Below are 13,461 nucleotides of genomic sequence, written 5' to 3' on the forward strand. Positions count from 1 at the left end.
CCAGGGCCTCTTGTGTTCATTCTCCCATGTATGCAGAGGTGCGATGATCACACCATAATGTGTGAAACCTGAACACTCACCCCTCAACACATAGTTTTACGGATACAAATTGGAGAGAGAGAGAGACGGCACGGGGTGAGATGTCTGAGTGGTGAAGGGATGCGTCACTGGATTAGTGCCTGAGAATCTTCCCCAGCCTCTTTTCCTCCTGAGCTGCTGAGACGCCTCCAGAAGGACACGACACTGGCCGCTCGTTTTCCCTCCGCCAAGCCTTTCACATGAGCCAGCCAAGCCTTGCCTCGGCACCAGGATGAAGAAGGAAAAGAAAACGCACACTTTGCTGTTGGTCCTCCTGCTTCACTTCTCCTTGGGTAAAGCTTTTCTTTGTTTCTTTTAGTTCTTTGTGTGTGATTAGGACCTCCTGCCTTGATCTCATCTGGTTAATCCTCTAACACACAGAGGGCATCTTAGTGTAGAACGATCATGCTGAACGTGTGGTAGTGTGTTTGTGTTGTGAATATTCAAAGTGCTTCCAAATATGCTCATAATTGATTTACGTACCGATTCCTTCTCCCTGCTTTCGGTTCCCGCCCTGTTTAGCAAGTGAGTGCAACAGTTGTGTCTTAATTACAGAGGCCTTTCCATTAGAAATAGATCAAATCTATGTGGCTTTTCAGATTCATACAGTATGTGGAAATGCTTCTGCTCAAATAACCTTATTTGTTTATTTGTTTAAAGGGCAATCGGACTATGCTCCGTATTTTTATGATAATGGACCCAACAGCACAAATGGAAATATGGCCTTGTTCAGTATTTCTGAGGATACACCGGTCGGTGAGTCTCACTTCAATAATTACAGATCTGGTCAGTTCAAATACGGTGTTGTTTTTACGTGTAAAGTGTAAAATGAAATCATCCCACTGGTATCGAGGTGCCTTCTGATCGCTGTAATACCTTTTGGATCGTGACGTAGATCACGAAAAACAACATGGGTGGTGGCTGATCAAGTGACTGGATCATCAAACATGCTGACATTTTTTTAACACAGAATTCCCAAGATTTTGATCAACATTAAAATGTCTTAGTTTGACTTTAGTGTTTCTGTCATTTTCACCACACAGGTACACAGATATACACTCTGAATGGGTCAGATCCCGAAGGAGATCCAGTGCGATACGGCCTCACTTTTGAAATGGGCTCCACAGAATATTTTAGAGCGGACTCCAAATCGGGAGAAGTGACTCTGATTCTGGAGCTCGACAGAGAGGTGAGCTTCTTATTTTGAAGGAACCTGCTTTCGATACGTCACCGATGTGGCTCAACATGACTCTCACCTTTATTCTTTGTAGAAGCAAGCTGAAATCTCAGTGCTCGTGAGCATAACAGATGGGCGCAATAAAGTAAGTTACAATGAGTTTACAAATCATATCATTAAAACCAGAATATGCATGTGAATCAAAAACAAACATTATATATGATATTTACACATTAAGAGCTGTGTGTGATCTGTGTTTCAGGGAAGACGGTGTTCACATACACAAAATGATCTTTTTTCTGGATAACTTATTTCTCTCTGAGAAAGCACTTAGTCAAGAAATAAACAACAAATGCTGAGATTATTTTGTGATAATTTGATTTTTTCTCTCAGGTCTTTGAGACTGTTAGAGTGTTTGTCACTGATGCCAACGATGAACCGCCTGACTTTCAAAACCTGCCTTTCATCATCGACATCCCAGAGGTACAGTATATATCAAATAGATACACCAAGTATGATAAACACGAGTCACAAACAACACGGGCCAAACAATAAATTGAGAACAAAGTCTGTTTTAGGGTTACATAATGTTTTGCTTCCCGTAGGATACCGCTCCAGGAAGTAGCATCTACAGGGTCCAAGCAGCAGATAGAGACATGGGCTCAGGGGGCAGCGTCTCATATTATTTACAGGTAATCCTAGATCTTTCTTGTGAATGGTGAACAAATGTGTCTCTCTAAAGCTTTGCCTTGTGGAAATTCTTGATAGAAAAGTGGTGCATCTGGATTACAGCAACACACAGCATGCTTAGAAAGCTTTATTTTCACCCCGGTTGAAGAAAACTATCCAAATTTGCAAAACAACCAGAATCAAATATTCCCTGAGTGTAGTTCATCCTTTTTTTAATTCTTGCTCAGAACGCTGCATCCATTTCTACCTGGGCTTTAGCCTGAAAAAAACCTTAATTCACTTTACCCTCACCACGCATTCATGGTCAACAGGTGATTTCAGAATTGATGTTATTGTTAACATGTTAGTAATCACATTTACTGAGAGAGACCAGAGGTCGAGCTTACATCACGAGAGCTGTGCCGCCATGTGGAAAGAGGAAAAGGGCATTCGAGTAACACAACAGTGTGTGGATAGTAGAGAGATTAATCTCACATGAGAGAGCAGCCTGGAAAGAGTTTTACTTTAGTGGATTAATTTCCAATTACATTTGAGCAAGGCACTGAAGGCTAAATAGGAGCTTAAGTTTGGTCCAGGCCAACAGCTGAAAGCACAGTCGTTTTTTGGTGTTCAGCGTGTCAACTGTGAGATGAAATGAAGTACGCTTACTGTTACCATAAACACTGTAACTGTGTGGCTTTATTCACTATCAGAGCTCACCGTTTGCCAAGTTCACCATCGACGGGAGCAGCGGGATCCTGAGAGTCAAACCTGGAGAGACTCTGGACTACGAGACCACGCCTACTCACTTTGTGACTGTGGTTGCAAAGGTGAGACATTGCACATTTTAGAGGATTTGTGAGGCAACCAGTACCAACAGTAACATCAGTTGAACCCAGGTTAAACTAAAACAACACAAAGCAGCATTTTCTCCACACAAAAATGATCCTGCATCTTTTTGCTGTCTTAGAAGGATCAAATGATGACACATCCATGCAAATTAAATGACAGATTCCACTGGCCACAGTGATGGATTGTGAATTTTACTTGCTGAAGGTTTTAAGTTTATACATTCAATTCATTTTTTTGTCATACTTTGCCATGGATAAAAGCATTATAAGAAGTTTACTCTAAAGAATATAACATGTGTTTACTCTGCCTTACTGTTGTGTCAGGATGGAGGTGGAAAGTACAAGGGGAAGCACCAGGTTTTGACCTCTACAGCCACAGTGACAATCAATGTGCTTGACGCCCAAGACATGCCTCCATCATTCATAGGAAGCCCTTACTTTGGCTACGTCTATGAAGTCTCAGTCCCTGTAAGTCTTCCACTCATTCTCTACCCATCAATGAATGTGTTGAGGGAGATCACGCAGTATGTATGTATAAGATTAATTACATTTTATTTCTTCCAGGGTTCTGAAATATTCACAGTGTACGCTAAAGATGGAGATCAAGGAAACGCTAACCAAATACAATATTCCATTATGAATGGTAAGAACGATGCATCAAGAAATAAAATGTTTTTTTAATCTTTTATTACTTTACTTTTTGTCACACACACTCACAATGTGTTTTAACGCCTTTTAGGTAGTGATGGAGCCTTTGACATTAATAGCACCAGTGGATGCATCACCCTGTCAACCTATCCAAATCTGCTGAGAAATGAATTGTATGAAATTACAGTGAAGGTAATTTTTCAAAGTTATTTCTTTGAAATTACACTTAATTAAACCCGCTATTATTAATACTGAATGCGTTAATCATTTTCAAACCAAGGCGTCCGAGGTAGGACCTAACGATCAGCAGCAGGACTACGACGTTACCATGGTGACGGTCCGCGTGGTGGATCTCAACAACCATCCGCCGACCTTTTACGGACAGGACGGACCGCAGAGCAACTTTGAGGTGACCATGTACGAGCATCCTCCTTCAGGGGAGATCCTGAGAGGCTTTAAGATCACCGTCAATGACTCAGATCAGGTGAATTTATTCCCTCATACCTTTGATCTTCTTCAACTAAAATGCTTTCATCAACGCATCTGCCAAATGTTTCCCCCTTTTTTCTATTTGACTAAACTTCGCTAAACTCATCCTGAGTAGTTTTCTGGTTTTTCTTGGCAAATTATTTAAAGTTTGTAAATCCTGCTGTTTATTTTTCTTTGCAGGGAGCAAACGCTAAATTTAAACTGAGGCTAGTGGGGCCGAGCCGAGTTTTACGAGTGGTTCCCCAGACCGTCCTCAATGAAGCACAGGTGACCATCATTGTGGAGGACACGTCTGGCATCGACTATGAAAAGGGCAGAACACTCTCTTTTAAGGTTTGACTTATATATATATATACTAATAACTCAGACTCAATCAAACAACTCAATTATCCGATAATTTGTTTTGCTTAAAGCTCATGCGGAGCCTTGACCAAAGACCCTCAGATGTTTACTTGAAATACTAAGTAATTACAACTAAGGGCTCAAAAATATTTTTTGACCTAAAAAATGCATCAAATATTTCAAAGTTCTGTGTGTTTTAGTGTTTTAGGATGAGCTTTACATCAGACTGAATGACTTTCCTATTCACATCACAGCAGTGCTTCTGTGCACGAATGTGTGCTTTTAGTGTTCTTTGTCAATAAACACATCCATTAATCGATTTGGGCGCAGAGTGAATCACACTTTGCATGCATGTGCATCTCTGCAGCTGCTGGCAGTGGAGATCGACACTCCGGAGAGGTTCAGTGCCACAGCAGATATAGTGATCCACCTGCTGGACACCAATGACAACATCCCCAAATTTACATCTGAGTATTACATCGCCGGGGTCCCTGAGAACTCCCATGGGGGCTCCAGTGTTGTGTGTGTAACGGTGCGTCAATCATGATTTAACTCTCTTTTAACCCGACCAAAATGATTATATGAGCCAATTCTTTCAATAAATGCTTTTTTAGATGCAAGCAGGTTATTGCCAGAAAAAATGACCTCAATGTCCCCTGGCTTTGTATTTGTTAGTCCTACTTATGAAATCCATGTGTCCATTTGGCTCTCTGGCATGTGGTTGATGCTACAACTCATGCAGGGCTTTCATTATTGGACATTTTAACACATTTATCTCTTCCTTTGCATTATATTGCATGCATCCCGCAACCAGGAATTATGTCCCACGTAGTGTGGGGCAGAAAGCTTATTTTTGCCCCAAGGTTAATCATGCTGACCTATACCTCTATCGGCACTCACGACAGAAAGAGACTTATAGCCCGCCCCTCCCACATGAGCTTAAGACCCTAGCTGGTTATCCTCCGCCATCGGCAGTAAAAAAAACATCTAAATGCGCCACCTTCGATCACTTGGTTCAGCTTTTCTAATGCTCAGTTTATTTTTATTAAATGTATTTGATTGGTAAATGTTCTTTTCACAAAGTGTACATGTTTCAGACTTTTTTGTGTGTTTGATACGTTTTGGGGTTTTAATCTCTCTCCTGTCCCACCCTCTAGGCAAACGATCCAGATTCAGGGCCCTGGGGGGAGGTCAGATACACGATTTATGGATCAGGATCAGATTTGTAAGTAAATTCCTTCAATCCTGCCCGTTTAGATCTGATCAGATTCTCAAAAATAGCACTTTCTCGAGTTTTATAAAAAATATTTGTTCAGGTTCATGACTGAAGACTGACAGTTATTTGTTAAACTCAATCAAATGGACGCCCAGATTAATCTTTGCCTCTTTGATGGAAGAGGTAAGCAAAAAGCCAATTTGGTTGGTCCCACTGCTACACAAACAGCTCCATCTAAAATGGCTGCAAGATTCTGGCTAATCTCCTAATTGGATTGGAGGATTAAAAATAGACAGGGTCGTCTCACATAGGGAGAGCCAATTAACATGCAATGTGACAGCTGGAGCTTCATAAATAGCAGCTTTGGGAGAAGCAAGGCACAGCGAAAGCAAAGTGAGAATGTATTCTCGTCTCCAGGCAGTGACTTGAGTAAATAGTGCGAAACTTATCAGTTTCAAACCAACTTGTTAATTTTCACAGTGGCTGCATAAAATGGCAGTAAGCCCAATGTGAACTGGTAACAGCACTTTGAAAGCACAAACCCACAGCTAAATTCATTTTTGGTCTTGTGTTAACCTTTGGGAAATGGCATAACAACAAAAGCAAAAATATTTTCTGTGATGAATCTGGTGACAACAAGTCATTAACATATAAACTAACTCCTCACACGCCAGGCTCTCAAGCACTTTATAAACAGAAGTGGCTCAGAATAGTGGACGAGGTTCAGGGGAGCCAAACTTTCAAATCACCCATAGATGATTCCATGATAAAGGTTCCGGTTTGTTTATATTTAATATCTCAGATGAGCCTGTGATCCAATTTTTAATAACTTCCTTAAAATGAAAAAAAGGAAAAAGGAAGAATGGGTCACCGTTTCAGGGGACTTTAGGTTTAGGCCCCTTCTAGTTACAACAAAGGATATTTCATATAATTGTAAAGCGGATTTTAAACAACTATATTGTGGTAAATAATACTGAATTAGGTCATAAGAATGAAGCTGCCCAGAAATGGAAGTAAAATATACTATTAATCAGCATCAGCAGGCAAACAAACACACATTCAGGACTAACAATCACATAACTAGTTGCTGGAGATGACGGTGGTTAAGACACCGCGTCACCTCTTCTGCCCCTGCAGGTTTGCCATCAATCAGTCATCAGGCCTCATCTCCACGCAGCCCTGGACCAGCCTGGATGCAGAGGTTAGGTCGAAATACAACTTCTACGTCAAGGCTGAAGACTCAGAGGGAAAGTACAGCTTATCTGAAGTCTTCGTCACCGTCCTCGACATGAACGACCACTCTCCAGCATTTGATGAAAAGCTCCTGGAAAAGACCATGATTATTGGCACCCCTGTCAGAGTGGAGGTACATACAGTTATTTGTTGTACTGACACTTGTAGTGTATTATATATATATATACAGAATTTCAATTTTTTTAATCTAGATTCACAGTACATAATTAAGAAATACTTATTTTGGGGATTTACAAATCAAATGATTAGCTTTTTAATTGAATCCATTGATTTAAAGTAATTGTTAAAATGATCCAAATATGCACTCATTTTCACAGGCAGTGGATGAAGATGCAGAGTCCCCGAACAACGTCATTGAATACTCCATCATGACGGCCGACCCTGACAATGCGTTTGATATTAACGCAGACACTGGAGAGATCAAGCTGAAGCCTTACATCAAGACCATGGAGATTGTGCAGAACATCACCGAGCAAAAGGAGTGCAAGTGGTCCCTGGTGGTCCAAGCCAGGGACAGAGGCTCTCCGTCCTTCAGCACAACGGCTGTGGTCAACATCGACATCACAGAGGCGGTAAGACCTAGCTCTGGCTTGCAGCAGTTTTTGCGGCGCTTGCTTTTGGAAGCTTTAGGCAGCATGGGCTCTAGATTCAAGCACTTTACCGTATGCTAATACACATCTTTGGCACGCTACGCAGCTGCTAATTAAACATCTGTCTTTCACTCAGTCACAACTGATCAATTTCACATTTTCAAAGGATAATGCCGGCCATTTTTATGCTTTATTATCCCATGAATAGGCCAAAATGATTGAAAAAGGCATTTTTTACTATTCATTGATTTTATATTGCTGTGTTTATCCAGGTTTTATCAATATAACTGTATGGCTACATAATTGCTACTAAATGTAAAGTCACTGCAGCGTTGTCCTTTAAGTTTTTTGTCGTTGACATTTACTGTATGTTTTCACAATGTGTTCATTCCTTCACTGCATGATAAGGTGACTCAGTGTTTTTGCTGTTGTTTTGGTGTTGTGGATCGTGCTTTTCAGATCAAAGGTCGAATTGTTTCATACTTCATGGGCCTCAGCAAGCGTCCGTTGACTGTTTTTGGAATTTTTCTTTCCATTGTCTCATCTCTCATTTTGCTAACAATGTGCATATCCACAATCCTGTACTGTAACTCAGTGAAAAAGTCCAGAATCAACCCTGAGAGTAACTACATCAAAGTGGTGCGCAGAATCAAGTGAAAGATATTTGACACCTGCACCTTGTGATTTATTCATAACCTTTAAAAGATTTTTTTTATTTTTTTACCGACTAGCTATTGTCTGTAAACGATTACTGATGCACATTTTGAAAGACATAGAACATTATTTTTTGTTATTCGTTTCATTCTTTTTTTGTGGAAAATATTCTAAAACACACTATCTGAGGATTCATACAGCACCACATTTTAGCATTATTTAGACAAATATATATAGCCTTTTTTTTGCACACTTAATCTCATTTTTATCTCAGATATGCACGTTTTGGTGTCATTAAGCATCACCTTTCATGTTCAGCTCTCATCAGTCACACACCAAAGTGAAATCCTCCTGCACTGCTTTCCCACACAGCTGGTGTGCTGCATAGTCCTCAGCTTTGCACTAGCAGTTCTGCATTGTAGAACAGGAGCGAGACGGGCGACTGAGTGTGAGAGTATCATCGTTCGCACCTCTTCTTGTCAGTGCTTTGCACGTCCATCTTCCGCTTGCATGCTTTGGCCTAATGCGCTGTCGACCCTTGGCTTCGGGTCCCTGGGGCTTGATTTAAAATATGTTTCTTCATTTTTGCTCTTTCACAGACTCCTCTCAAGGGGCCTATGGCGGTCTTTTTAATGAAAAGTAGGGACAGTCCCATGAGAGTCCTTGGCATGGTCGCCGTTGGCATTAGCTTATTGGTAGGGGTGACCGCCTTGATCTCTGCGGCTATGTACATGCGAAACTCAAAGTCAAACAGGATCATGCCAGCACGTCGCATCATTAAGAGGCGACGCGGGGACCAGCGGCCCTGGATCTTCAACATGCCCGTGGTCAAATTCAGCAATCCCGCCGATAAGTTCCTTATTGACAACCAAGGGAGAAGCCCGTGGCCGAAGCCTCCTCCCCCCAGTGCTCCCCCACCCCCGTGTTTCACGCGGCCACATGAGAGGCCCCGAGCAGTGCCGACCATATCTGGTGTTCTGGCGTCCAAAGGTTCCAAAAAAGCCAAATCCAATCGGCGTAAAGAGGGGAATATGAGCTCAGCTCTGGTGTCAGAGCTTAAAAAGAAGCTTGAGCAGAAAATGATTGAGAACAACCAAGGTTATTATTAAGTCTTTCATACAAACGACTCAATTTGCTCTTAGTGAATCTCATGTGTCCGCGATTTCACACCTTCATGTAATGATCTGGTAAAGGGGGGGGATACCTGTAGATTAATCATGAGTGAATGGGAAAAGGAAGGTTTACATATATTTGAAATAAGATGCGTGATGAGTAAAGCGGGCATCCTCAGTTGACTTGGCGAGGAGGTTGTTTGGGTTGGTATGGTATAAATTTAAATAATTCAACACACTGCTGTCAATGGGAAGATAACACAACAAGAATCGTCAGTTAAAACGAAGAGAGCTTCCTGAAAAGTGTCATTTAAAAATATCCATCAAACAAAATGTCGATATTGCTCAATGTGGAGCGTGCAGCTGAATGAAACAGTCATGAAAAACATGCTTCTTATAAAGTGCTAAAGGACCTGTGTTCATATTTTTTACTGTGTTTCATCAGCCGTTTGAAAGCTGAACGGTTGCTCTTTTGTATGATTACAACGTGCCACTGTAGGTTTTCACAGTAACAAAAGATAAAAGAGTTGCTATTATTTATTCTAACAGGTACTAGTAGAAAAAGGATTTTATATAAATAACATGTATCCATTTTAAATGTATTTATTTATACATGTATGACGGGATATGAACATTTCCCTGTAGCTTGCAGATATGAAAAGGCACAAAGGAAAGCACTAGTCTGATTCAAGATATACAGTAGATGTTGAAGTATATATATTTTGAATTACTTGGTTCCTCTTGTGGTTACTTACTCATCAACGCCTTCAAATATAGGCACCTAAAATTGAAGTAGGTTCATTTTCTGTTGCCCATATCTTCTGACTGTATCTTAACTCATAGCTATCTGAAATAAGTTGTATCTTAACTATGAATTGAACTTGCCTGGTCCTTTGAAGTAACATATATTTGTACCCGTCTTTGTACAGTCCTGATTTTGAATAAATATTTGAAAATATTTTTTCTGTGGTCATTTTGTCCCTTTGCTGTATTGGTTTGAGTTTAGAAGGAAATGGGATACAAACAAGATTATTATTGTTAACTTACTGTTTTACATTCCCTGAGACATTTTAAAGGAATACCGTATAACTTTTTTATAATATACTATAATATCTTTTTTCAATTTTGTAATATACAATACTGTGTCTTTTTATGACGTACTACACTTAATCTAAATGTGATATTACGTATTAATAAAACCGTTTATGACATTATTATTGTATACTATACTATGATTTGTTGATATATTATTCTTTGGCTTTTTACAACATTTACTGAAAGGTCATATAGTATGTTGTAGAAATGGATTGTAAACCATGAAAACATTAACAAGTCATAGAAAGGTATTCTAGAAAAAATTACATTATTTAATAATAATTTTATTAACATTACTAGTATATTATTCATAATAGGTTCTACTCCACTGTATTGTAATATGTCAAATATGTCAGTATATTATGTCAGGAAAATGTTCTTGTCAAAAGAAAATTAATACTTTGTATGTTATGAAAAATAAATAAAAATCACACCATAGGTGGTCAAATAAATGTGAAAAACAAATGAAAAAGAAATATTGATTATATAGTGTCAGCCCTTATTTGCAAGCCATATTGAAATGGAGACACACAGTGAGCTTGGAGTTGTCATTAAATGGAAATATCATTTCCTGCTGACCAGGATTCAGATAGAAAATAATTTTAATCAGCTTACAAGTGTATCTTGTGGACAGGAAAACACTCCTTATGTAACAAATCCGCTGCGTGATTCTGCTAAAAAATCTGAGTATGTCTCAGCATTCACCTCTGACTTCTCTTTAGTCCACATGAAACATTCTTCATCTTCATCCCATTACAGGACAGAAAATCGGGAAACAAATTCAAAATAAATCTCCTCACATATCACACCTACGATTTAGTTTGGTAAATTAATACACAAAATATGAATTGTTTCTTGCATTAAGTATAACATTTTATAAAAAAAAAAAAAAAAAGAACTGTCAAATGTATTTTATCACAAACTTTGTCCTGTACATATATATTGACACAGATAATAGAAACTGTCCTTATAATAAGGCAGGAAGGCATCTCAACTTTGAGCTGATAGCTTGGGATGTATATTTACATGAAGACCATCTATCTATTAGCATTATCATATTATCGCAGTCATTTGTGTATTGGTATTGCATTGAGTCACAGAAAAATCAACATTCAATAAAACTTTACATTGTTCTGAAGGTATTTCAAGACTCCTCAAAATGTATTTTTATCATGAGACAATAAGATATTCTGTATGCTGCCAAATTAAACAATGTTGAACCAATTTCCACTTTTTTGTTTTTCCAAACAATCATTTGTAGAAAAGTAGCAAGGAGGTTTGTCATTTCTGTGTTCCTGTAGAGGAAAAACTCACACTCATTGTCAATCAATCTTTGATTTTTGAAGATCCCTGGTATTTATTATTTGGAAAATATTATTATTCTTCCAAAGACTCCGATGTAATAGAAAATACAAGCTATGCACGCTGACATTATTTACAAATGTATGTACATTTCTCGACACTAATGTTACTGTAACTGAGCTGCACCTCCGCCTTTGCCCTTATCCTCAGACATACGCTACTTTTTCGGCCTTCTCTCCGAGTCCTCGCACAGGCCCTCGTCGCTGGCCGCCTGCAGGCTGTCGAAGGTGCCTTGCCTCTCCGTTCGCGGCAGGTTCTCTCCGTGCAGCCTGCGCCTCTTCCACAGTTTAACGCAGCGCTCCACGCAGCTGAATCGAGCCTCCGTGGTGCAGGCGTACATGCCGGCCGGCACCGCCAGCACCATGGCGCACACGATAACCACGATGTGGATGAGCTTCGCCCTTTGCTCCAGCTCGCTGATGTCACTTCCTGTCACGAACACGATGCACTGGCCCTCCCTCGGCGGACGGCTCTTCAGGGTCACGCACACCTCGTATTTGGTGGCCGGGAGCAGGTCGCTCACAGTGTAGCTGTTGATCCCGGGACCAATGTAAATCGTCTCCTTTTTGTGGGAATCATATTTGCCAAAGTGGATGGTGAACCAAGTTCCCGCCGGGTCCACCGTGGTCGCGTACCACTCCAGGGTGATTCCGTAAACTGTCTGCTTGGCGATGCGTATGTCAATGTCGACGTTCTCATTTGAAGACAACATGGGGACAGGTGGAGGGAGAGCAGCGGAGGAATTGGAAGTGTGGATGTTGACTGTGATGCTGACCGAGGTGTTGCCAATGAAGTTATTGGCCGTGCAGGTATAGAGTCCTCGGTCTGCAGGGTGAAGAGAGGGGATCACCAGCTGGGAGGTGACGGTCTCCTCGTCCAGGTGGGTCTCTGTAGCTGCAAGAGGAAACCATAACGTCAGAGAGTTAAATTCAGAAGTTTGTTTACATCTGATACAGACAACACGATCATTTTCCCTTTTCATGAAGCAAAGGTGGCCTGAAAGTACCACATTTACCAGGTTAAGTTCTCCTACAGCAGGTTCACAATGATTCAATGATAAGAAAAAAGAAAACTTACCAGCAGATCCTCTTATAATTTTCAGAGTGTACATCCACTCAATGGTTGGGCCTGGCCTGGCCTTTACTAAGCATGTGAGTGTTGCATTTGCCCCAACAGGTAAAGTGATGTTTGTCTCCGGGGCGGAGGCCACAGGCTTCATGCACGTTTTTAACTGGACCTCGTGGAAGAATTTGCCGGCTTTGGAAGCGGGGCCCGAGCACATCAAATAGGAGTTCATGAGAATGATGGGAGGGCTGACCGCTCTGATGAATTCCACAAAGCCTTTGAGGCGGCAATCGCATAACCAGGGGTTGTCATGCAGTGCCAGGACCACATTGGAGACCAGCCCTTCTTTACCCCACGCTTTCTCTGCCGTTTGGTAAAGCGGCCAACTAATGAAGACATCTTTTGATATGACACTAAGCTGATTGAAGGATAAATCCAAGTAGGTCAGTTTGAGTAAGTGCCTCAGAGCGTGTTCGGGGAGGACGTCCAGTCGATTGTGCTTCAGGTCCAAAATTTTGAGCTTCGGGGTCTCCTGAAAGGCCGTCCATGTTACTGAAGTCAGCTTGTTCCCTTGCAGCCTGAGCTCAGTCAGGTTGGCCAGCCCGTCCAGGCTTTTGATGTTCATCAACGTGATCTCGTTGAAATTCAGCCAAAGGAACTCTAAGGCACTAACATTAGAGAAAGATCCTCGAGGTAACTCGGTCAGATGGCAGTTCTCAATTCGGATTTTTGTGAAATCATGTGGGATGTCCTCTGGTATTTTTGCCATGGAGGTTTCCATACATAGTAAAGACCTAAGACAGTTAGACCAGACATGTTTAGACAATAGAAGTGCTTATTCTATCCACATTCTATCCAT

At 40.8% G+C, this 13,461-nt stretch overlaps 2 protein-coding genes across 3 annotated transcripts; one reads left to right on the forward strand and one right to left on the reverse strand.

Annotated features, from left to right (window-relative positions):
* Window positions 1-124: 124 nt before the first annotated feature.
* On the forward strand, window positions 125-10,038 carry LOC119213361 (cadherin-related family member 1). Of its 2 annotated transcripts, none has more exons than XM_037464604.2 (17): window positions 125-371; window positions 739-834; window positions 1,122-1,267; window positions 1,350-1,400; window positions 1,649-1,738; window positions 1,861-1,947; window positions 2,638-2,754; window positions 3,100-3,243; window positions 3,340-3,418; window positions 3,515-3,615; window positions 3,704-3,907; window positions 4,093-4,245; window positions 4,622-4,786; window positions 5,412-5,479; window positions 6,608-6,836; window positions 7,042-7,296; window positions 8,568-10,038. In XM_037464604.2, the coding sequence occupies exons 1-17, from the start codon at window positions 311-313 to the stop codon at window positions 9,075-9,077; spliced, it is 2,556 nt and encodes an 851-aa protein (XP_037320501.2). In that variant the 5' UTR covers window positions 125-310; the 3' UTR covers window positions 9,078-10,038. The 2 variants fall into 2 exon arrangements, with proteins under 2 accessions (XP_037320501.2, XP_062416186.1); XM_062560202.1 differs by lacking the exon at window positions 125-371 and adding an exon at window positions 396-603.
* Window positions 10,039-11,107: 1,069 nt separating this feature from the next.
* On the reverse strand, window positions 11,108-13,389 carry LOC119213072 (leucine-rich repeat, immunoglobulin-like domain and transmembrane domain-containing protein 2). The gene is made up of 2 exons (XM_037464100.2): window positions 12,615-13,389; window positions 11,108-12,431 (listed from the first exon to the last, which is right to left on the reverse strand). The coding sequence occupies exons 1-2, from the start codon at window positions 13,381-13,383 to the stop codon at window positions 11,695-11,697; spliced, it is 1,506 nt and encodes a 501-aa protein (XP_037319997.2). The 5' UTR covers window positions 13,384-13,389; the 3' UTR covers window positions 11,108-11,694.
* Between the last annotated feature and the right edge of the window lie 72 nt (window positions 13,390-13,461).

This window comes from Pungitius pungitius, chromosome 21 (assembly GCF_949316345.1).
Source record: "Pungitius pungitius chromosome 21, fPunPun2.1, whole genome shotgun sequence".
In the NCBI taxonomy this organism is placed as follows: domain Eukaryota; kingdom Metazoa; phylum Chordata; class Actinopteri; order Perciformes; family Gasterosteidae; genus Pungitius; species Pungitius pungitius.

Excerpts from the sequence above, each read along its gene's own strand:
- LOC119213361 (XM_037464604.2), top strand. The coding sequence starts at position 311 with ATGAAGAAGGAAAAGAAAACGCACACTTTGCTGTTGGTCCTCCTGCTT. Across the intron at positions 835-1,121 it reads TTCTGAGGATACACCGGTCG|GTACACAGATATACACTCTG; the intron begins GTGAGTCTCACT and ends TTCACCACACAG. Across the intron at positions 6,837-7,041 it reads GCACCCCTGTCAGAGTGGAG|GCAGTGGATGAAGATGCAGA; the intron begins GTACATACAGTT and ends TCATTTTCACAG.
- LOC119213072 (XM_037464100.2), bottom strand. The coding sequence starts at position 13,383 with ATGGAAACCTCCATGGCAAAAATACCAGAGGACATCCCACATGATTTC. Across the intron at positions 12,432-12,614 it reads AATTATAAGAGGATCTGCTG|CTACAGAGACCCACCTGGAC; the intron begins GTAAGTTTTCTT and ends TTCCTCTTGCAG.